The following is a 25,124-nucleotide window of genomic DNA, read 5'->3' on the forward strand; positions in this document are numbered from 1 at the left end:
ATGAAAACAATTTTAACCAATATAAACCTATTAGGATTTCAATGGAAAGTGTGGGCCTGCTACTGGCCAATGAGATAGTCAAGTTAATTAGGATTGTTGTTGTTGTTGTGTGCCTTCAAGTCATGTCAGACTTTTGCCGAGCCTAAGTCTAAAATTAATTTTTTTATTTACTGCATTTATTTACTACATTTATATCCCACCCTTCTCACCCCGAAGAGGACTCAAAGCAGCTGTATGTACATACAATATATTATATTATTAGCATAACACAATATTAGCATTATATATTACTATATTGAACTATACCACTATACTATTATATAATATGTAATATATAACATATAATTATTATTATATGGTATTACTATTAGTTTTATATTGTATAACATAAGATTATTATCAATATTATATGTATATACAATATATTATATTATTAAACCTGATATAAAAATATTATATTATAAAACTGAGGGCGAGGGCCAGGTAAATGACCTTGGAGGGCCGCATCCGGCCCCCGGGCCTTAGTTTGGGGACCCCTGCTCTATGTCAACAAGCTTCTTAATCTCAGATTCACCCCTTCCATCTGGAGACGTCATTCTCAGTTGGAAAGAAGGAAGGATCTGCATCCCATAGGACCTGTCTCAGGAAACACAGAGTTGTAGCTGGAGAAGGCAATCCTATGGCAGGTGTTGATGACTGAATTTCCATGGCCTGCCAGGCACCTGCCATGGGCTTAGATTGCTGAGTGCAGGGACTCCTCGTCTTGCTTGGTCATATCAAGCTAAGCTTGTGACAGCCTCTCAAGTCTCAATTGCATTGTGTTCCTCCAGATTCCACTTGACTTTTCTTCCACTCCTTATTTTGTGTAGAGTTGCGAGGCTTTGCTTTTTCTTCTGTGTGGAAATTCATGTGCATTTTTCTAATACAATTTCCCTAAAGTGCACATTTGTTAATTTATTCCACCCAATTTATGCATTCTCCCTGACTCTGGCTAAAATATGTAATACATTTTTTTTTCAATTGGTAACACTTTAGCTATCCACATTTAAAATGTGTGCATTGGCTTGCTTTTCTGAAAGCCCCTTAATCCTCACAAATTTTTGTAATCTCAGGGCTAGGTTTACCTCTTTCTGTGAGTCTTAAGAGCTATGGAAAAGCTATTTTCTCCGAGGCCGCCTAATGTAATGGGATTTTCCAGCCCAGTGTCACGCTTGAAGTGCCAAAAGGGTACTTTAGTTTGCTTGTATACCATGCTCTGGTTCATGAATAGTGAGCCTGCCTTGCCCTGGCTTTTGACATGGATGAGCATCCTCATAGAGCAATTCACCCTTTGGCCATGACAGAATCCTAACCTGTTTAAAGCAAAAATAAAATGGGAAACCAAAGTAACTGCTTCTTCAAGAAGTGAAACAGGGCTTTCTTGGAGCAGGTATCTAATCCCACATCCTCTTTCCAGTTTCATCACGATTTTATGGAAGGTTCATAAGAAGTAGCAAGGCTTATGATATATAGCCTATATAAATTAGCCATCTGGCAGAGGTCCCGGAGTCTGGCTATGTTGTATACTTTTTGGTGTTGTTTTTTTTTTTTTGGTAGTGTCATTTGTCAGTTGCTTTTGACATCCATTATAAAATTGGTGAATTTCAAATATTTTAAAAAATTGAAATCCTTTATCACAGTTTCTAGCTGGCCTGCTAGGGCTTCAAAACTGCCAGGATAGGAAGACAGATGTGTCATGAGCTGCCTTCACAGCCAGCAAGTGAAATAGACTGACCATTGGAGAAATGCAGGCAACATCTCCTGCTTCTAGCCTGGCCTGGCTCTACTGTTCTTCTGGCTACCTGCTGCATCACTTTCTTCTCTTCCTCCAGTCTGCCCTTTACCTGCTTTTATTCTTTGCCAGAAAACCATCCATGTAGTAGGTGTCTGGAGTCGCTACCTTACTTGGAGAAGAAGGGTAGTGGGAGAAGAGCTCCTTCCTCAGCTCCCTTATGTACCATCACTCTAACTCAAAGGGCTTCCTCAGCCAGCCCACAGCCATCCACTTGTGCCCACTAATCATCACAGAGGACTTCTACTGGACTTCTCCTTCTCTCACCCCATTTCTTTCCAAGGCCCCAAACCTGCTCTTTCTGACAAGAAAAACATGATGAACTGTTCCATCTCAGGGTTGTTGTGTGTTTTCTGGGCTGTATGGCCATGTTCCAGAAGCATTATCTCCTGACATTTTGCCCATATCTATGGCAGGCATCCTCAGAGGTTGTGAGGTCAGACCTCACATGGAACATGGCCATACAGCCTGGAAAACTTACAGCAACCCTGTGATTCCGGCCATGAAAGCCTTCAACAACACAATGTTCCATCTCATCTGTTCACTTTTCCACGATAGCTGTTGCTCAACAGTCTGTCAGATTCCATTTAGCTACCATGACTGGTGGCTGTGAAATCTGTTGCCCTCAAGGACTTTACCAAAGTCTTCCTTTAAAGCAGTGATTCTTAACCTGTGGGTCCCCAGATGTTTTGGCCTTCAACTCCCAAAAATCCTAACAGCTCGGTAAACTGGCTGGGATTTCTGGGAGTTGTAGGCCAGAAATATCTGGGGACCCCAGGTTGAGAACCACTGCTTTAAAGCAAAGGTGAGTAAGCTATAGCCCATAAGCCTCCTCCTAGGCCCCTCAGTCTACCTTTTTACCTTTGCACTTTTTACCTTTCTCAACTTGATATAGACACAGGGTCTATTCCCATCCCAATTTGCACTTCCAAGAATTTGCAGCACTTTATCAGTCACCTCGTGTTTACGATATTTATATGGTGCACCTTACCCAGTCTACTTTTACAACCTCTCCGTTTTAATCCATGTTTTTATTAGTTCTTGTCATTTGTTTTTATTGGCTAATGTTTAAATTTTTATAATTGTGCATGTCTTTTGTCTATTGTTGTGTTTTATATTGCTGTTGTTTTTATTAGGGCTTGGACCCATGTAAGCCGCCCTGAGTCCTCTTTGAGGAAATAGAGGCGGGGTATAAAAATAAAATTATTATTATTATTTAGGATCAAATTTAGCCCAGTCCTACTTTAAAGCCTCAGGCCACTGCTCTGACAAATAGGACATGAAGGATGAACCCCTTCCATTTTATTTGTCCTCTTTTCTCTGTTATTCAGTGGCCCACGAGGTCCATGTAGCTGCCATGGCTAAAGGAATTTACCAAAATCTTCATTTAAAGCAAAGGTGTCAAACTTGTGGCCCTCTAGATGTCTGGGCCTCCAACTCAGAGAAGCCTTAGCCAACTTATCAAGTGGCCAGGAATTCCAAGGACTGGAGCTCAAAAAACACCTGGAAGGCTACAGGTTTGACAGCCCTGCTTTAAAACAAAAATGATTAAACTGCAGGCCATAGGCTTCCTCCCGGGCCCCTGGTTTTGGATCTTCAGAGTCAACTCAGTCCTGCTTTAAAGCCTCAGGCCACTTGCTACTGTTCCTTTCTGTCCAGACTTGGATGTTCCCGTCCCAGGACCCATATCCTTCCTGCCTTTTGCTCGTCCCCTGTGTCACCCTCTATCCTGCCAACGTATCCTGCCAATTGGAACCTAATGTCATGGCTGACAGATTTGATTTCAGCTGGTTTTTAGCTGGGCAATAGAGAGCTCAGTCCCAGGTGTTCAGGTCACATTATTTGCGTGTTTCACAAGGCATTTGGCTGACATAGTTCTTGTCAGCTTGTGGCCTAGCGGCTCACTCCCTTTGCAATTATAATTTCCCCTTGCAGAAGCAGAAATAATGTGACAGGAATGAAATGGGGGCCAAGGCTGATAATTGCTCATCTGAATAGAGAGAGAGAAAGAGAGCTTTTTTCCTTTCAAAAAAGAATAGCTTTGAATGCAAGCACTTCACTATCTCTACTTGGCTCATTTGTATTGTCGCCAGCAATATGGCAAAATGAACTGTGACGTCCTGCCTAGAACAACAGGGATTTGAAGCAGCCGGGCTAAGAAAACACTCCATTTTCCCTTCCTGCTTCCAAATCAAAAAGCGCCAGTTGAGTGATATAGCCCTTGATGAAGAGAGAAGCTCCGAGATAGAAGAGGAGCAGGCTTATAAATGGTCTAGATCAGACATTAATCTGATTGGCCATGAAGCTCTATGGAAACCAAAAAGGATGCCACCTTATCTCCCCGTTCCTATAGTGAAAGCCATTGCATAGTTTGCACATCCTCTGCATGTGAACTTGCCATCTCCATGTCCAATTTTTAAAGAAGTCAAAATACTCAGATGAGCAAAAAGAAAAAGAAAAGAAACGGTATTTATATTAAGAAAAAATAGATATTCTTACTGCACAAATTCCTGAATACTTAAAAAAAAACCACTTTGCTTATTCCTTCATTCAGTATCGATGCCAAGTTCTCCAGAGAAATCAGGACTACTACTACTACTACTACTACTAATAATAATAATAATAATAATAATAATAACTTTATTTTTATACCCCGCCCCATCTCCCCGGAGGGACTCGGAGCGGCTTACATGGGGACAAAGCCCGACATATACAACAATAAAACAGTGAAGCGAATATTTCAACAATAAAACATCAACATCAATAAAACCATCATTAAAAAACAACATACAGCATAAAATATTAAAAACAGAAGACTAAAACATGGATCTGGGCCAAGGTGCAGCATATTTCAACATGGAAGAGGTAGTTTCTTAGCCTAAGTACAGTAGAGTCTCACTTATCCAACGTTCTGGATTATCCAACGCATTTTTGTAGTCAATGTTTTCAATATATCGTGATATTTTGGTGCTAAATTCATAAATACAGTAATTACTACATAGCATTAATGTGTAATGAACTATTTTTTCTGTCAAATTTGTTGTATAACATGATGTTTTGGTGCTTAATTTATAAAATCATAACGTATTCTGATGTTAATAGGCTTTTTCTTAATCTCTCCTTATTATCCAACATATTCGCTTATCCAACATTCTGCTGGCCCGTTTATGTTGGATAAGTGAGACTCTACTGTAGTCAATAAAGTGCATAGTAATAATGGCAGAGTATCCTATTGTTAAATGGGCAGATAGTTCGAACCTGCAATAATTAATCATCAAAGGCCTTTTGGAAGAGCCAGGTTTTTAGGGTCTTCCGGAAAGAGAGGAGGGTGGGGGCCAGCCTGATCTCCTTGGGGAGCGAGTTCCAAAGTCAGGGGGCCACGACGGAGAAAGCCCTCTCTCTCGTCCCCACCAACCGCGACTACGAGGGTGGTGGGAGCGAGAGAAGGGCCTCCCCCGACAAGCGAAGAGAGCGTGCAGGTTCATAGGGGGAGATGCGGTCCCAAGGACTTCCTATCTGCTCTGCAGGAATTCATTTACGAATCTTCCTTTCTTTCTGTAAATAACAGGAGAATCTGATGGCTTGTTCCTCAATGTGAATCCTCAGTGCTCATCCAAGCTGGTCTACAAGACTGGATCACTCTAGGTCTTGCAGGATAACTAGGTTTTGCCATTCTCATTGGCTCTGCTTCAACTCATTCCATTCTTTTTGGAGGGCTGTCTGTAGCAATTTCTTGGATCTACAACAGGGTTCCTCTAGGTTTTTACAGCTGGGTTGTGGTTTGGTGAGATGGTCCTATGGTTTCAAGGGTGAATGTTGTCCCTTCTACAAAGAAATTCCAACTCAGTGTGGTATAGTCATGTGAAAAGAGGACCAGGGTTCAAATCCCGGCTCAGCCATGGAAACTTCTCTGAATCCTGAGTTAGAATTCAGAGGCAAAGACAACTAGCAAAAGCTAAAGAGTTATGTTGCAAGGGCTCATCTGTATATATAGGATTCTTGCAGTATAACTCTTTAGGTTTCTCCAGTTGTCTTTGCCTCTGAATCTAGGTCAGGACTTATCTAGATTAAAGAATATGGGATTATTGCAATACAAACAGTCCCCGGGTTACAAACATTCACCTTACAAACAATTCATAGTTAAAAACAAGAGTGAGACAACAGGAAGTGAGAGAAATCTACCCTTCGGAAGGGAAATTCACTCCTGGAATAGTCATAATGGGAAAACGGTGTCTCCACTGAAGCTTTATCTCCAATCCTTGTTTCCACAACAAGTATTTGCCTCTGATTCAACTCGTTCTATTCTTTTGGAGCCTATCTGTAGCAATTTTTTGAATTTTACTGAGGTGGTCCTACAATTTGAAGTTCTGAATGCTCTCCAGTCATACTCTCTCAACCTCAACCAAGGGGCAAGGGCAACTCTCTTCTGGAGAAATCTTGCCAAGAAAACCCTGTGATAGTGCCTTTTTTCTGGGTTTTGTGGGGCCAATATTGCAAACAGAAACACAACTCAGAGCACTGTTGCACAGCTCCCATTTATTTTCATTATGTTTGTTTAAGGAGAAGTTCCCAGTATGTGTTAGCAGTGTGCCCATCTTCAGGAAGAGACAATTTGGAATTCCACATCTGATACCAAAATATCTTTAGCTATCAGTGGTGATGATTTCCTCCTCATCTGTTCCTTGCCAAAACCAGGGAGGAAAACGAGAATGAGACAAAAAACAATCCCGCTCTAACCTACAAATGAACTGACATGCTGTAAGCGGTTTGCAGAAGATCCGCTGCCGAATTGACAGGAACAAAACGCCTCCTCTTGTACTTCTGGAAACTGCAATGCAGATCGGGGAGGTCATTATGGCTTTCCTTGACAGTTGCAAATAAGCACCCAGCACACACACACACACCAGCACATTGCTATGCGCACACCTGACAGGATTATAAATCTGTCTCCTCAAAGGTGTTGCTTCAAAATCAAAAAAGAGGGATACATTCTTTTCAGGCGTGGAGACCTGACAAAGCATTTGCAGCGGGCCATTAATACTCTCCAAATTGGTTTGTTAGCACTGCTGACTGAATTCTCACACTTTATTGATGAGCTCGCTTCAAATTTTAAATCCCTGTGGGTTTCAACACACTGGTGCGCCTGCTTCGGCACTGTCTTTCCTGTTCTCCGTACCATTTTGTTACAATAAGAACAGCAGGAAGTATGTTTCTTTTCTGGGCAAATAGATGGATTGTGAATCCAAATTGGATCATGGGTTCCAAAACCTCTCAGATCCTTGGCTAACAATGAATGTTTAACAAAAACCACATTTTGAAGTGATCCAGGGCTGGTATCATTTGGCTGTCCCAGTGGGCTCATGCCTACAAAACTGGAAATATAAGCAAGGGGAGTTTAACCCATTCTTTCCTGGTGTGAAAACTAGCAAGTGCTTTGACAGGGGCCTCAGCTGATTAATTTTTTTCCTGTTCTGACCTGTATAGAAAAAGTAGTGTTTAGATCAAAAGAAGTAATAGTACTACTCTATTCTGTGTTGGTCAAGTCTCACCTTGAATACTGTGTGCAGTTCTGGGCACCACAATTCAAGAAGAATATTGACCATGTGGAAAATGTCCAGTGATGGGCAAAGGTCTGGAAACTTTGGGGACTGGTTTAGAGTGATGGGTATGTTTTGCTTGGATGGGAGAAGGACCGTGATGTTTACATTTTTGAAAGGATGCCTTTTTGAGGAGGAAACCAGCTTGTTTTCTGCTGCTCTAGAAACACAATAGAGCAATGGATTTAAGCTGCAGGAAGAGAGAGATTGGTCTCACTTATTCATCCTCCTCCAGTCTCTGTTGTCACTTCTAACCATCAAGCATTCTCCCAAATTTCAAGGGTAAGTTTTTTCCTGTTCTAAATGAAAATGTCAAAGACTAAACTTTTGCATGTGAAGTATGTTTACCATGAAGCCCGTCTATATTGAACATTTTATGCATTTAATTAAACATGGTTTCACTGTGCAAATGATTACACAGGAAATCCTGGAACCAGTTTGAAGCTTGGATGGTGATTACATAAACCACAGAGCACGGATGCCCATTAAGAATTTTCTTTTGCACACTTTTGTGGGAGTTTGTTGTCTGTCCGAAGCTAGCAGGAGCACAACTACCCTTTCCTACTCCACAAGAGTCAAGGCTCAGCCACATAGTGACAGGAGCCCACTTGAAGATTCTTACAGAGTCACCAAAATCATAGCATTGGCATTTTCCTGGGGAAATTCAGAGGAAAAGAGAGAACATCTTCTGTCATTATGCCGCTCATGTTCAGCCTAGCTGGGTTGAGCTCTTGACTTTTTATTCTGGTGCAATTTTATTCCTTAAGTCTAATACTGATGTACAGACAACAATATCACAATGATCCAGGGTCTAGAGAAGTGCCACAGTCTGACTTACCTGAGCCTAGCAAATAACAAGATCACATCAATCAGGGGCCTGAAAAACCTACCCATCAAGAACCTCTGCCTGGTAAGTCTATTTTTTTTCTAAAAGAAAAAAGAAATCTGATGTATTTGTTGGATTAATGTGAAATTAAATACAGACTGGCTCTGACTTTTGGCCCAATGCTACTGGCCCTGTTGTAATGGTCACACAGTGTTTTATTGTTTTAAATGGGGTATGATATTGGTTTTTAAGTGTGTTTTTACGATCGTTTGTTTTACTATATTTTGTATTATATGTGGCATTAATCTTGCCATTATGTAAGACCACTCTGGGTCCCCATGGGGGAGAAGAGCGGTATATAAATTAAATAAATGAATAAATAAATAAACCTGTCAATGGAAGAATACATGTGATTAGCTTCCCACTTTATGGATTAGTTACCAGCTACCTGAAACATTGAGTGAGTCTCCTCAGAAACTTGGATCCTCTGTCCAAATGGAAGATTTAGTGATAGTCTTGCTAATTTTCTAGATGTTGTATCAAAGTAGTAGTCTGTTAAAGCTATCCAAAGATATATAATAGATCTGGTCCAGTTACTTGTTAAGCTTTTTTAAGTCTAGTGGACATCAATCTACATGCAAGCATTCTTTAAGACATGAGATATTTATGGATATAATGATGTTTGTAATGTTTGCCAGTCTCGGATGTATGATGTATTGTATTGTCATCAGGATGGCTTTTGTGATGATCTTATGCTGCTAATGCACCAATGTGGTGGTGAAGGAATCAAAGCCTTTAGCTGTGGCTGGCTGATGAGCTCTGGGATTGGAGAAGAACAAAAAAGATCCCCATTTGCTGAGCTGCTTATTATCATGTACTGCATCAGATCAAGCAGAAGGACCAAGGAAAGGAGAACTGGAATATAGACCTTAAAAGAGAACCTGAGTTCAATGTTGATCTGAGCTTAAATTTATGACTTAGTCTGAAATGATAGGCCAGGTGCAAATGGCTAACCTTTCTTTAGCCATGAATGCAGGCCTGGCACAGCAGGTCAGCTCCCAAATCAGATTGCACTCTTTCTCTGACTTCCCCTCCCAACCTGCTGACGTCTTCTCCTTTTTGTGCTTCATGCTCCTGATGGCAGACACCCCAGATGTGCATTTTTAACAGCTGCCTACAGAGAAATGGGCAGCGAGGTTAATAGCCTGATTAAATATTTAAAAACCAGGGGGAAATGTCAAGGGCAAACTACTCAGCCAAAATTGCAAAAGAGCATCCATCTCTTCTTCCTAAATATTTATTGCCAGAATGGGAAGATTCCCAAGAGATTTCAATAAGCAGTGAAAGAGAAATGTAGTAGGTAAGGATATAATTGCTTATGCACAGAAAGGTTGGGCTTTCTGCATTACGATTAATAAGAAAATGTATTTATTGCATCACTAAGATACGTGGCATTTTTGGAAGATGGAATTGAAGAAGACCCAAGTTGAAGGTTTGGTCCGGTTCTCTTAGTCCATGGGGTCAATTGCCTTGTAAAGAGTCAAGAATTAAGAGTCTATTTGGTGTAATTTCCAGGACAATGGTTGGGAGATGACTGCCGCCTTGATCAGGAGTAACTCCACCACAACCAACTTAGAATCATAGAATCCAACTCTACTATTCTATGATTCTATGATTCTAAGTTGGTTGTGGTGGAGTTACTCCTGATCAAGGCGGCAGTCATCTCCCAACCATTGTCCTGGAAATTACACCAAATAGACTCTTAATTCTTGGATCAGCTTTTCTCATTATAATCGTCTCCACCCTAACCCTAACCCCCAACCCTAACTCTAACCCTGCACTTTTCAACGTCTCTGCTGTTGCTTGGAACTGCCAGCAAATAGTCCAAGATCACAACAGTAGCATTTGATATTTTAAAAAACAAACTTGAAAACTACAGGTACAAACACCAGAATCTCCAATGACATTTGTCCTGTTTTCTCCTGAAGGCACAGAATTTATTAGCAGCACGGAAAGGATCAGGGAGGGAACATTGCTTAATCCTCATATTACTCCATGGATTCTTTCTTTGGATTTGATTAATAATTTAAAAGGCAGATATAAGAGTTGGCTGTAGGGAATCTAGGTGGAACTGAGAAGGAAAGAAATAGGTGATGAAACCTAGAATTTTAAATTAATTGAATTGTAGTAAGTGAAACAAGACTGCAACCCTTTGCTGTCCTCTGGCTAAATAGAATTCTTGTGGATTTATCCAGTAGTTGCACCTTTGGTGCCACACTGGTGTCCATCTGTGAAAAATGATGCCAAATAGGGACGGTTGGAAAATGTATATCTTTTTGCAAGGTATTTCATCCAACAAATTTATATACTAGAGCTGATGTAATTCTACAAAGAGAAAGCGCTATAAACCAGGAGGTCCCTTCAGCGTTGTCATTTCTGCCACAAATTCATTAGGTACCTTTCACAAGCCATAATTTCTGGAGACAAAACAGCCTCAAAAAGTAAACCCAGGGTTCAGCGTCTGTGTGGATAAAGATTAAAAATAACAAAATCCTAAAAAACCTCAATTTAGATGAGAGATGTATGTGTTAGGGTGGGGGGTTTCCATTGAGCTTGCTTAGAAACGAGCAGAAAAAGATTCTTATTGCTTTATTTCTGACATTCGTGGCATCTTCTATGCAGTATATATTCGCATGTGCCTGTCAGTCGTAGTTATTGTTGTCACCGTGAATGGGCCAACTGTATTTATCTTAACGCTATACATCAAATGTTCACACTGCCTAAATTGAGCAGGTTGGGGCCTGGAGAAGGTGAAAAGAACAGTAGGGTTTTCCAGGCTTTCCCCTCTATGTATCCCAAAGCTGCTCTTCAGGCATGATTGGCATCTCTGGATCCAAGCCCAGTGCCTTTCAAGGGATTCTGCTCAAAATCAACCCGTGGTTCAAACATGTGGTCAAGCAAATAGTAATTTTCCAGAATCTGAACCACCGCCAAGCCTAGCAAATAGACATCAAATGGCACGGAGGTATATTTGCAGCAAAGTTCGGAATTTGTTCGGTTTGATTAAGAGAGAGATAGCATAGCTAGTGCTTTATCATTTCCACTTTCAAGGGCTTTTCAAGCTTCAAATTCCATTTCGTAGAAATCAAACCAGATCAAAAAAGCAGTTGGCTTGGAAGATCTAAAAGTGCTGCAGGTCTTGGACTTGTCTGGCAATCAGATCAAAAGTTTGGAAGGGCTGGAAGAGCACCCGCAGCTGGAGGAGATCAACCTAGAAGATAACCAGGTAATTTACCTCTTTTAATGTCTGCATTCTTTCCCATAACATTGCAGCAGTGAAATGATTGTCAAAACCAGGGCCAGGCTTAGCGTAGTGGGCTAAACCACTAGCTGCAGAAAATCCTGCTAATTGAAAGATTGGCAGTTCAAGCCTGGGCCGGGGTGAACACCCGCTGTCAGCCCCAGCTCCCTGCCCACCTAGCAGATCGAAAACAGAAATGTGAGTAGATAAATATGTACTGCTTTAAGTGGGGAGGTAATAAAAGGCATCCATAAGGACATGCTGGTGATTCAATTGGGAGGATGTATAAGGATGACAAAGCTCCTTGGCATGGAAAATGGAGCAACAGCACCCTGTCGTGGCCAGTCAAGCACAGTTTCCAGATGCTGGAAATGGAAAAGATGGGAAAAGACTTTATCTCTGTTTATGTATTGTCTGTCCTTGTTAATTGTATAATGGCATTGAATGTTTACCGTATATGTGTTCTGCAATCCGCTCTGAGTCCCCTCAGGGAGATAGAGTGGAACATAAATTAAGTACTTATATACTTGAGTATAAGCCTAGTTTTTCAGCCCTTTTTTAAGACTGAAAAAGCCCCCCCTCGGCTTATACTTGAGTGAGGGTCCTGGTTGACTTATATTTGGGTCAGCTTATACTCAAGAATATATGGTACATTAATTATTTTTCTCTATTATTATTGGTCTTATTACAGTTATTATTTTTCTCTATTATTGTTGCTACTATTACATTTATTTTACTCTATTTTTATTATTATTAATACATTTATTATTTCACTCTGATCTTATTATTATTACATGTATTATTTTCCTGTATTTATTATTACATGTATTATTTTCCTGTATTTATTATTATTATTACATGTATTATTTTACTCTATTATTATTAAAAGGATACATAAGCACATTTACATTGAAGAAGATGAGAATAATGATATGATCAGAGTTGGACAGTCTTATCTTAAATTTGAGCTTTATGTAAATATTCAAAAACATTTAACCTACTGATGCCTCAATTAATGTAATTTTATTGGTATCTATTTTTATTTCTGAAATTTACCACCCTTGGCTTATATTGGAGTCAATGTTTTCCCAGTTTTTTTGTGGTAAAACTAGGTGCCTCAGCTTATATTCGGGTCAGCTTATACTCAACTATATACGGTATATTAATGGTGTTGTTGTTGTTGTTGTTGTTGTTATATGATATTATTAAAACCCTCCTTGGTGGCTGCTCCCAGGCCGTTAAATTAGTAAGAAAAACAAGGCTGGACTCCACCTCATTGTTCTAAGGTGGGCTTTTCCCAATTGCCTGGCTGCTGAATGAAAAGACCAGTTGCCACTGTTCTTTTTAATGAAGGGATTTTTTAATATCATTTGTTTAATGATGTTTTAACATGTTAACTCTTCATCTGTTTTTTTCCTCTTTCTTCTCTTTATCTAAACCTGTTTTTAATCTTCTCTTTAGTTGTCTTGAGTCTGGATCATTGTGGACAAAAGTGAAATGGGTGAATAATAATACAAATAAAAGACCAGACTTTATAATTCAACACATTTTTCAAATGATAAAGTTATTTTCTCCAGAACTGTGCTGTTTCAGGCCTTCTTCAGGCGTTTAGGTGTAGTGAAAAGTAGAGAAGTCACATTAAGAATACAAGATGATACAACCTGGCAATAGATAGAAGCACGTGGCTTATGGAAACCTTAGAATCCAGATCAATTTATTTGATCTATATAGAGTAAATTAGAGAATCCAAAGTCATGTGCATGTTTTGTTAAAAAAATGTTTGAGTGGAGTGAGACTTAAATAAATATTATTGCTGTTGTATACAATCATAGCAGCTATGGAATAAATATATCATGGAATGGATGTAATTGAAGGAAAAAAGAGGTGTAATAAATGTCATGGAAGTCCCCTCTTCACCCACCATCTGCTACAAATCTTGCACAATGCCTTTTGAGATATTGAGATGTCCAGGGCCACAACCCATGCTGTCTTTTGAGCAATAAGAGCCAAAAAGCTCAATTTATTTTCAGAAATGGAAATCTTTGGTCAGGATTTACATGTCCAGTGTCATGTTCTTTGTTGAGTGTTGTGTTTAGCTGTCTCTCTGTATGTTTCAGATTATTTTTCTATATTCTCAAAGAATTGTGTGATCCACCACCTTTGGCCAGGGACTGCTTCTCACCTTGCTTGCCCTTTTTAATAAATACTATTTTTCCCCTTGAATCTTAACTAGGTGTCTGAGCTGGGTGAGCTGGAATATATTGAATCCCTGCTTCTTCTGAGAGGGCTGAATCTGTTAAACAATCCTGTGCAGGTGAGGAAAGGCCATAGGAGAAAAAGTATAATAGTCCATAAAGGAGCATCTGATGTTCTTCTGTGACAGTGGAGCTGACTTGCTTGTGTGCCACAAGGCAATGGAAGTGTGTTGAGTTTCATAGTGCTGCGGACTCTTCTCAGTGCCTAGACATTGTGGAAATAGGGTGCAAATTTGCACCATGTTCCCCAATGTCTGGGCATGACGAAGAGCCATTAAGAGCAGTATTTAACTCATCTTAAAGGCAGTTAGTTAAATACTTGATACATTTACATTTACTTGAGTAATCCATGACCTACCCTGTTTCCCCTAAAATAAGACATCCCCAGAAAATAAGACCTAGTAGAGGTTTTGCTGAATTGCTAAATATAAGGCCTCCCCCAAAAGTAAGACCTAGCAAAGTTTGTGTTTGGAAGCATGCCCGTCAAACAGAACACCCGAGCATGCAGGATTGGTAAATGTACATACCATAAATTGTTGTACATGGAAATAATAGTAGTAACAAGAAATTCTTGATAGGATTCATAGTTTGTCTGGTTATGCTGGTTTGTGATGACAATTACTGTACAGTATATAGTAAATGTTCATTTTTTTTTGTTCAACGATAAATGTGAATTCTTCTTCATGGAAAAATAAGACATCCCCTGAAAATAAGACCTAGAGCATCTTTGGGAGCAAAAATTAATATAAGACACTGTCTTATTTTCGGGGAAACATGGTATAATATATGTTGAGGCAAACAGCAGGCAATCCCACAAGCAGCAGATACTCTGCCCCACATCTGAGCTCCATAGACAAACCTTGTCAGCTAAGGAGCTTTTATCCACATGGTTCTCTCTCACATTTTCACATGTTCTCATGGTCTTACACTTGTTCTCACATGTGCTCTCTCTCTCTCATGTACATCTCTACATTGGACCTTTGACCTAAGTTTCTGATCTCTTCCAAGTCTGAAAGGTTTTCTTCAAAATACTCAAGAACAATTTCCACCTCAGATAACTATTTCCTTATACAGTAGTGTCTCACTTATCCAACATTCTGGATTATCCAATGCATTTTTGTAGTCAATGTTTTCAATACGTCATGATATTTTGGTGCTAAATTCATAAATACAGTAATTACTACATAGCATTACTGCGTATTGAACTACTTTTTCTGTCAAATTTGTTGTATAACAGGAAGTTTTGGTGCTTCATTTGTAAAATCATAACCTAATTTGATGTTTAATAGGCTTTTCCTTAATCCCTCCTTATTATCCAACATATTCACTTATCCAGCGTTCCACCAGCCCGTTTATGTTGGATAAGTGAGACTCTACTGGACCTGAAACCAAGGGAATGTTCAGGGCTGTTAACCAGTAATCTGAGTGTCAGTGTAGTGTTGTGGTTTGAGTGTTGGTCTACAACTTTGAAGATTTATATCCCTCGTCTGTGAACCTTGGGCAAGGCACACACACTCAGAGGAAGGCAGTGGCAAATCTCTTCTGAGCAAGTCTTGTTCAAACTATGGAGAGGAGATGCCATCTAAGAATTAGAAAGAACTTCCAGATAGTAAAAACTGTTAGACAGTGGGATCTTCTGCCTGGTTATATGGTGGACTCCTTTTTTGGAGGCTGGATGGCCATCTTTCAGAAGTGCTTTGAGAGCGTATTTTTGCTAGCAGAATGGGGTTGAACTGGATGATCTTTGTGGTATGCACTCTTTCTGAAGATGTTCAAAGATGCCATGTCCTTTGAGCCCCTTTGCTTTGGGAATGGGTTGCAATTGCTGCAAGATGAACTTGCCTCTCAGTCAAGGCATTTGACAGTCTCCTTGATGAATGAGCAACAGCATCCCGTTTGTCAATGCCAGCAAAACAGGTGATACAACACATGTTTGTAACTTGTCCTGAGCGGAATGGAAGATTAACTGCAACAGAATCTCTGTTCTGATGGCTTTTAGATACTCTTTGAGATGATTCCCAAGGAAGAAATATTGCTCTGTGACTTCCTCTGTGTGGATGTGGCTTGGCACAAGGCCCCGGAAATGTCTCTTGTGCACAGTGTAGTTCTTACGTTTTGTCTAGGGAATAAAAATAACAGGTTGGCTGGGCTTCCCATGTCTGTTTGCGAGGAAAAATGCAAATTGTTAGAGAAAAAGTTTTGGCAAATCCACAAACCTTTGTCAATGGAGATCAGAGATGCTTTGCATAAATGTTGTGGCACGGAGCCACTCATCCACAGGGCATTTTTGGTCATTAGATTCATATAATTATTCTAAAGAGACCTCTGTCCCAAGTCTAAAGAATGATGGTGGGAAGTAGCTATATAACAAGAAGACAGAGAAGAAAGGTCAACAGGCAATGGACAGAGAAATGGAACGCAAGGGTAAAAAAGGGAGCAAATATGAACAACCAGACTGTCTTCAGCCTCATATTGTTTAAGCCTCACTAGATAAAGCTGCTCAGACCAGCGTTTTGGTCCTTTTAAACGTCTATCCAATTATTTTGCAAGGGTTTTCAGTTATTTAATGAAGTGGCAATTATGTTAAGACAGTGCAGAATAGGTCTGGATGTCAGTGATTTAGCATGACTTGGCTGTTCTGAAGAAACACATCTAATCAGGCTGCCAAGATGTTCATTTTCTCATTGATGGTTAATTACTGGTCCCTTTAAAGTTATATTTCAGACATCTGAAGTTTATTTTTTATTAATTTGTATCTCCCATTTAGTGTCTGCTTATATTTTATACTGTCTCATCTTTAAAAGTCCCTGCAATGTTCATTCACAATTATGGGGATTGTTATATTGGATATTCCAGCCTAATTTCAGTTTGGATAATTAAGCCTCTATTATACTTCCTTGAAAAATATTCAGTTGCAGATGGGATTTTTAGTCTTTTCACTACATCGTTTTCACTACAAAATCGTTTGTCATAGGATAACAACCCCTCAATTCATTCAAGCCATTGGAAGAATAAAAGATTGGTGTGAAAGAAAAAGCAGCCATGAGCCCTTGTGCGTGATCATTTTTATCACAGATTCTATGGTGACTTGCCATTTGATACATCATAAAACTCTCACCACGTGCCAGGGCATGTGACCCAGCTCATTCCAGGATTCTTTGTTCACTGGATTTGTCTCAGCATCTAGTGAAAAATAATGTTGATCCACTCATCTGCCTTGTATTTCTTAGCTTGAAGGTTCATTCACAATACAAAGGCCTTGCTTTGTCTTACTCATTGGCAGGAAATAGAGGTGAACATGATAAAAAGTTGCCTAAGACTCAAAGTTGGTTTATGGTTTGTGTATGGAGCTCTTAAGGTTCCTTACAGATTAGAGGCAAAGGCAGTGTTAGAGATCTAGTGACACTTGCAACAGAGGAGGCAAGCCAATCTTTAGAGTAGAAAGTGTTGTAATTTGGCGAGGAACCAGCGCTATTTGGCAGAAAAGGATAAGGACCTTATAAAACTATTATTCTCATGATTCCATAACATTAAGCCATGACTATGTGATGGTCCAAACTGCATTAATTCTGCAGTGTAGCTGCACTATGAGATATTGTGACTTGGCCAAAGTCATCCAATGGGTCTTCATGACAAAATTCTGGTCTCCAGGGTCCTATCCAGCACTCAAACCACATATCCCATTGTTAGGTTTTACAATGTATTGAGTCATGGCTTCTATTGGGAATCATTTGGGGAATGTGTTTGGGCTTACTCCAGGTGATTGTCAATGATGCAATCCTGAGTTTGGGTTGGGTCAGTTAGTTTGGTAACCAATCAAGGATTACTATGTGTAAATGTATTGTATATAAGGAACCATGTTCAGTGTATTTTCCCCTCTCCCTTTTGATGTTGTGAAGTCTATATGCAATTAAACCTGTCTACTAGGACAAGATACTACGTTCTGTGGTGAGTCTGTAATATCATCTAGACTAGGGGAAAGACAGTAGTAAAAACTGACAATGGACGGGCATGTGCTCAAGTGTCTACTATGGAAGCAGACTGGAAGACTGAAAGTACTGAGCAGGTGTAAGCTACTGGAAGGCGCTGAGACTCTGCAAGTATAAAGTTAAATCTTAACACCCATTGGCTGTCATTGGTACCCTTGGAGGAATGGATTTGGTTTCAAGGCTGTAGGTTGGCCACTCCTGTTGTAATGCCATACTAGTTTGGGTAGTATTGGATGAGATAGACCCTGTCAATTGGTAAGATTCATAAACCCATGATACATTTGAAAAGCTTGGGACAAAATTCTTTATTCAGATGCAGAGGAACGTAATTTGACAAGTTTTGGTTTGTGGTTTGAATGTATTGTTTCTGATATTATTATTACTTTTCTGCTGTGTTCTTTTCTCCACCTTTTCGGGATCAGCTCCTTCCAGTTGGAAGGAGTGATGGAGAGGAAAGCCAAATAGCAGATTGCGTCTTTGTTCCTCTCCTGCCTTTCTAATATTCTGTGTCAAAGTATGACAAAACAGGCTTTCGTGTATCTGCCGAAAGAGCAGAATTTAAATGTTCTTCACAGAAAGGCAACTGAAACCCATTTCTCACCCTTCCACCAGGAACACCCGGATTATTGGCTCCTGGTGATTTTCATGCTGCTTCGACTCACAGAGCTGGATCACAAGAAAATCACGGTGCAAGATAAGGCAAGTGTCTCAGTTTAGCAGTGCCATCTACACGGAGAGTTTGCTGAGAACATATTAGAAGACAAGAGCAGAGCATGCATTGGCCAGATCTGGCACATTCCCTTTGCCTGCAAATAATGCTGGTTGTGGAAGGGTCAAAGGGAGGAGGAGGATGTCCTGACCTTCTTGCAGCATCTCCTAAAGCAGGCCTGGGCAAACTTGGGCCCTCCAGGTGTTTTGGACTTCAACTCCCACAATTCCTAACAGCCGTTAGGCTGTTAGGAATTGTGGGAGATGAAGTCCAAAACACCTGGAGGGCCCAAGTTTGCCCAGGCCTGCCCTAAAGCCATCTGATTGGGAATAGGATTGGATAAACCCTTGGTCTTGTCCAACAAAGCTCTTCTTGTGTTTTTCATTGTTTACACTTCTCATAATGGATGGGATTATCTGTTTATTCCATTTGTATCCTGCATTTTTTTCCAATCGGCTCAATATGGTGTGCATTAGTGCTGCTCAAAGTGGTCGTCCGTGGACTAATACTGGTCCATGGTTGCTTGCCTACAACAGGTTCCAATGAAAGAAACAAAGAATTGTAGCCGTGGGCATAAACTTGAGGGCAGCCTCCAGCACATTGTGGGGGAGAGCCTGTCAATCCCCAATGTCATATAGCTAAAGAAATCCTGGTATGAATCATTCTTCCCACAGCCCTCTAATAGAGGTTAGATTGTAAGAGTCTGTGTCAAGATCATCTAGTAATAAGCTGCCGAATCTCTGTATTTATTATTTGTTAATTTATTTAAAGTATTTCTGCATCGTCTCCCAGCCCTCAAGCAGCCCCAATAATAATAATAATAATAAGATATACTGCTGGCATTATAAACTGGACACAAATGGAACTGGACAATTTGGACAGAAAAACAAGAAAACTCATGACCATTCATCATTCAGTGCACCCTCGCAGTGATGTTGACCGGCTATATCTGCCTAGAAGATCAGGGGGCAGAGGACTCTTACAAGTCAAACAAGCAGTCAAAGAAGAAGAACATGCCCTGGCAGAATATGTAAAGCAAAGTGAAGAACCTGCTTTGATTGAAGTCAAAAATCAGAAACTCCTCAAAGCACAGCAGACAAAAAACCAGTACAAGAAAACCGCACTACAAACTAGAGCTGACAGCTGGCACAACAAAACATTGCATGGGAAGGAAAAGCTGATAAGGAGAAGACCTGGTTCTGGCTCACAAATGGGACCCTGAAGAAGGAGACAGAAGGCCTGATCCTTGCAGCCCAGGAGCAAGACATCAGAACAAATGCAATTAAGGCCAAGATCGAAAAATCAGCTGTTGACCCAAAATGCAGACTGTGCAAGGAAGCTGACGAAACCATTGACCATATCCTCAGCTGCTGTAAGAAAATTGCACAGACAGACTACAAACAGAGGCACAACTATGTGGCCCAAATGATTCATTGGAACTTATGCCTCAAGTACCACCTCCCAGCAGCAAAGAACTGGTGGGATCACAAACCTGCAAAAGTATTGGAAAATGAGCACGCAAAGATACTATGGGACTTCCGAATCCAGACTGACAAAGTTCTGGAACACAACACACCAGACATCACAGTTGTGGAAAAGAAAAAGGTTTGGATCATTGATGTTGCCATCCCAGGTGACAGTCGCATTGACGAAAAACAACAGGAAAAACTCAGCCGCTATCAGGACCTAAAGATTGAACTTCAAAGACTCTGGCAGAAACCAGTGCAGGTGGTCCCGGTGGTGATGGGCACACTGGGTGCCACGCCAAAAGATCTCAGCCGGCATTTGGAAACAATAGACATTGACAAAATTATGATCTGCCAACTGCAAAAGGCCACCCGACTGGGATCTGCGCGCATCATCCGAAAATACATCACACAGTCCTAGACACTTGGGAAGTGTTCGACTTGTGATTTTGTGAAACAAAATCCAGCATAACTATCTTGTTTGCTGTGTCATACAACGTCGTTGTGTCAATAATAATAATAATAATAATAATAATAATAATAATAATAATAAAACTTTATTTATACCCCGCCACCATCTCCCCAACGGGGACTCGGGGCGGCTTACATGGGGCCTTGCCCAGGACAATACAATATAACCAGAACATAATACAATTAAATAATACAATAAATAAAAATAAACAGTACAACATAAGATCAAAACAGCAGTATAACAAGGGCGGGCCGCATGAATGCTAACTTAAAACTCTGGGTGAGAACGGGATCAGAATAAAAACCTCGGGGGACAGGGACATCAGATAGTGAAACAGTCTAGAGGATAAATGTTGGGGGGAGTAGCAAAGGAACATTTACTCTCCGAAAGCACACCGGAAGAGCCATGTTTTTAAATCTTTCCTGAAGGCTAAAAGGGTGGGGGCTTGCCTGATTTCAATGGGCAGTGAGTTCCACAAGCGGGGGGCCACAGCCTAGGTAGGAGGTTACTAGGTCAACTATATTCAGATAAAGCGGTAATTCTCATACCGGGCTAAATGGTAAAAGCCCATAGAGCTCATCTGCATCTACCACAAAATGTAGGTCCATTTCTGCTTATGTATGGTCCTGGATGCTGTAAAGGTGTTCAGGAGCTCCACCCCAACCAACAGCAGTCCAGCTGGACTGTCACCTTTATATTTCCTGTTATTCACATAGATGCGGCAGATGGTTGAAGAGTTATGAAGAACTGGGTGTCTTTGCAAACATTAGGAAAGGTAGCCATACTACCAGGGAGAAGATGACTGGCGGTGCCAGGAGCTCTCCATCCATCTTCTGCAGTAACAGGTGTGACATGGCCCTGATCCAGCCCCTTTTCTCTGCACTGCCAAGAGCAGAGAAAAGGAGATGGTGGTACTGGCCCATTTTGATAGCAGACCGGTTCACACTAGAACTGGTCTGCTGTTCGGACTGTACCTGAAGTGCGGGCCTACTCTGAAGTAAATCAGTTCAGCCCAGTTTACCCCATGTTAAGGAGAAGTCATCCCTGGACATTGTTTGGATATCCCCAATTGACATCTGGTCCACCCAAGTTTATAGGGCTGCTGTAGACAAGTCCCAAGACTACCTGAATCTCTAGTGAGAGCAGCAGGCCAAGAATATCATTATACTACATCAGATCAATTATTTGTATTGCACTGTTAGCGAGATCCAGACATTCCACCTGAAGTCTATTTGCACCACCAGCTGGCCCATATTATAAGTTTTCATTAAAGGAAGAGAAAAAAAGTATTGAGCCCTTTCAGGAGCCAAGATATGAATCAAAATGTAGAGTTACAATGCAATCATAATAAAATTTTGGGTGACAATGTGATGGCTTTTTGGAAAACTTAGGAAGCAACCTGCCCGTTTTTTTGTCCTTCTTCTCCCCTTTCACTTGGGACCAAGGAAGATGGACAAATAAAAGCAAATTAATACAAAGCTAAAAAACATTTTAAAAGCTCATTAAAATACTCTTTAACAACTCCTAAGAGCAGGCTGAGAACAATCTTCCCAATGGCAAGAAATGTTTGATAGTGGAATATTCTGCCTTGGGGTGTGGTGGACTTTCCCTTTTTTGGAGATTTTTAAGCAGAGGCAGGATGGCCATCTGTTGGGAGGTCTTGGATTGTGTTATCCTGTATGGCAGAAAGGAGGTGGACTGAATGGTCCTTGGAGGAAATTCTAACCTAAACCTCTTTTGTCACTGCTATTTGAATGAACATATTAGTTCTGATCACTTTCCTGTTTAATTACGGGGAGCAGGTTGCAGCTGTGAACAAGTATGACACTCCTCCCGAATTGGTGGCCGTCCAGGACCACAGGACCCACATCATGTACAGCATGAAGCAGCCCCAGTGGATCTTCAACAGGTAATCCTATTCCCAGTTCTCTTTCAGGCCTGGAGATGGCACTCAAGTAAAGCTCTTGCAAGCCAGCCTCTCCTGCCCTTCCTACTTTCACTCATTCAGTGGTTGCGTTGTAGACAACGCTACGGCTGTCAGAATGGAAATTAGGCAAATCTTGCTTGGCTGAGCAGATTATGAAATGAAGTTAGTCACTCACCTCGGCGCTCCAAGACAGATTGCCCACCGCTCCGTTCCTTTTAAACAATCTGTCAGAGCAGATGGCCATTCACACCATAAATGAGAGATAAAAAAAAACCTCTCTCAGTTCCCAGTGATGGTTAAGATCTCTCCAGAGAGCAGTGAGTGCTTGCAACTGTGGCTTCCTGAGGCTTGTTTTTGGCTTCCTCTCTTCAGAAGGCTGGCATCCCACGGCAGGCAAAATAGCTACCCATCCTTTTGTCGATGTTTACCTCATGGTTTGCCAAGACCAGAGAAGGAGCACTCACAAAGCCATTGACAAATAATAATAATAATAATAATAATAATAATAATAATAATAATAATAATAATAATATGTTTATTTGTATCCCACCTCCATCTCCCCCGAAGGGGACTCGGGGCAGCTTACAGCAAAATCAAAATACAAACAATGATAAAATATAAAACATCAGGACAAAAACAAAAACCAATTAAAAATATACACAATAAGTTAAAAAACACAACGCAGAATTAAAACATCAGGTTAAAAACAATGAGGTTGCAATAGTGGATAAGCCAAGTGTACGGTGCACATTATGGGTAACAAATTCATAAATAGATAAAGTGCATTAGAATCATTGAAGGTCACATTAGGTACGGTAGGGAGGAGTCCTGAGTAATATCAATCAATCAGTCAAAAAGGGTTTGTCAATAAGATCTAACCCTCCATCTGTGCTCTTCAGCCTTCTTTTCTCATCCTTGAGACAGTCATTAAAAAAAAACCCTAAATATAACTGTGTTAATGTTTTCTAGGCAACTTTCTGTTTAAATGTATGTATAGTTTGATGGTGTGGGGAACACTGTCATAATACATTTCATGGCCCAACTTAGGATAAAAGCTATGGTTGATGATTCACTTCACCTGTTGTCTCAATCATATGAATATTTGGTTCAGTTCAAAATAACTTTTGTCTGTGTGATGTGGGAAAGGAGGCTAGTCAGTTTAACTGAGCAGATGAGTACATCATTTGGTTCAGGGAACAAATTGTGGCCTTAAAACAGGAATGAGGATCATGTGGGCCTCCAGGTGTTGTTGGATTTCAGGTCCTAAGCCATGTTGGCTGGGTCTGGCCTGTGGTGTCAGAGTGCGCGGTTTGGATAAACACACATGCAACGGAAGATCAACGAAGAATCACTGGCACCAATAAAGAGGCTGAAGCCTGTTTGGCTATCTACAAAAGGTTTACTAACAAACAGAAAACTCTCAAGACGATATACACAGACAGAGTGCAGAGAGCAGAGAGAAGAACAGATAACACAAGGAGCTATTTATAACCACCTCTGCTATCTGATGCAATACACAATTAACTCTTTACACACTCGCATAGTGGACAGCAGACAGTGCATGATGCAATCTCCAGCTCACATTGCAACACTATAACTCAATTACATTTAAACAACTCTATATACAATCATTCCCACTTCAACATGTGGGACAATCCTCAAATATCTTTAAAAATACACAGCAGAGTTATTTTCATTCCCATTTTTGCAAGATAGCAACCATGGCAGGGACAGGGCCTGGGCAGACATGCTCTTTTCTCTGCTGGTGCTTATGACAACATAAAAGTCACAGCTTTTCAACAGATGTGTGAGTTCTTGAGGTGTGATTCATCCATGAAGAGGCACCACAGAAGGGAGATGCTATTGTATGTCATCTGGTCTAAATCCTGAAAGGCCAGCCAAGTAGATGGGTCAATCCAAGCTGAGAGGGATTATCTCATTGACTGGCCTGTGCCTGTTGGGTGTGCTCTTCACTTTCCACCTGAAAAAGTGTCTCCATGAATATAAAACTATTAAAATTGAGGTGTAATTAAATAGATGTTTCGCTTGCCGGTGGAATGCTAGCTTTAAATCCTAAACAGGGATACCATATCCTTCAACTGGCTCAATTCATTTTCTACTGTCCTACTTTTCAGCTTCTTTTAGTATGTCCTAATTTCTTCCTCCTCTTCCTACTCTCCTCCTTTGTTCTCAGTTTACTTCAGTGGATGCTAAGTGCAAACACAGTTTATATTTAGTTAATAACACAGCAGAAGGGGCAGAAGAGGAGGAAGCAGCATCTTGCCCTTCCCAGTAAGCTAAAGCAAAAGCAAATGACTGCAGCCTATCAGTTCACATGTTGTTCTTCATTCATAACTTTTGCCATCTTTACCAAACTCTGATGTTGCTTGACCACATGCACCCCAGTTTTCAACCGTTAAATATTAGCTGATATAAAGCAGGCCAGTTTCAATTTGAAAGTCTTCTTGAGGCCAGATTAAAATATCTTTATTGAACCCAGGCACTTTTCGTTTGTGCAGTCCAGGAATAAGGAAACCTTCATTTCTTCCAGCAATATGCACTTCAGCTTCTATAAATCTTTATCCCTAGCAATGCTGTTGGCAGCTGGAGTCCAAAAATATCCCCCACTGGTATTACCATGTTTCCCCGAAAATAAGACAGTGTCTTATATTAGGGTTAGGGTTAGGGTTAGGGTTAGGGTTAATATAAGACAGTGTCTTATATTATTTTTTGCTTCTGAAGACATGCTAG

General features: G+C 40.6%; 1 protein-coding gene across 4 annotated transcripts in view; it reads left to right on the top strand.

Annotated features, from left to right (window-relative positions):
- lrguk (leucine rich repeats and guanylate kinase domain containing) overlaps window positions 1–25,124 on the top strand; it is a 97,126-nt gene that overhangs the window by 23,332 nt on the left and 48,670 nt on the right. For all 4 annotated transcript variants that reach the window (XM_062981254.1, XM_062981252.1, XM_008110282.3 and 1 more), the window contains 5 exons: window positions 8,214–8,338; window positions 11,397–11,540; window positions 13,789–13,869; window positions 18,412–18,498; window positions 22,249–22,355. In XM_062981254.1, coding sequence (XP_062837324.1) covers window positions 8,214–8,338; window positions 11,397–11,540; window positions 13,789–13,869; window positions 18,412–18,498; window positions 22,249–22,355 — 544 coding nt within the window. The remainder of the gene's footprint in view (window positions 1–8,213; window positions 8,339–11,396; window positions 11,541–13,788; window positions 13,870–18,411; window positions 18,499–22,248; window positions 22,356–25,124) is intronic.

Source organism: Anolis carolinensis, chromosome 5 (genome assembly GCF_035594765.1).
Source record: "Anolis carolinensis isolate JA03-04 chromosome 5, rAnoCar3.1.pri, whole genome shotgun sequence".
Taxonomy (NCBI): Eukaryota; Metazoa; Chordata; class Lepidosauria; order Squamata; family Dactyloidae; genus Anolis; species Anolis carolinensis.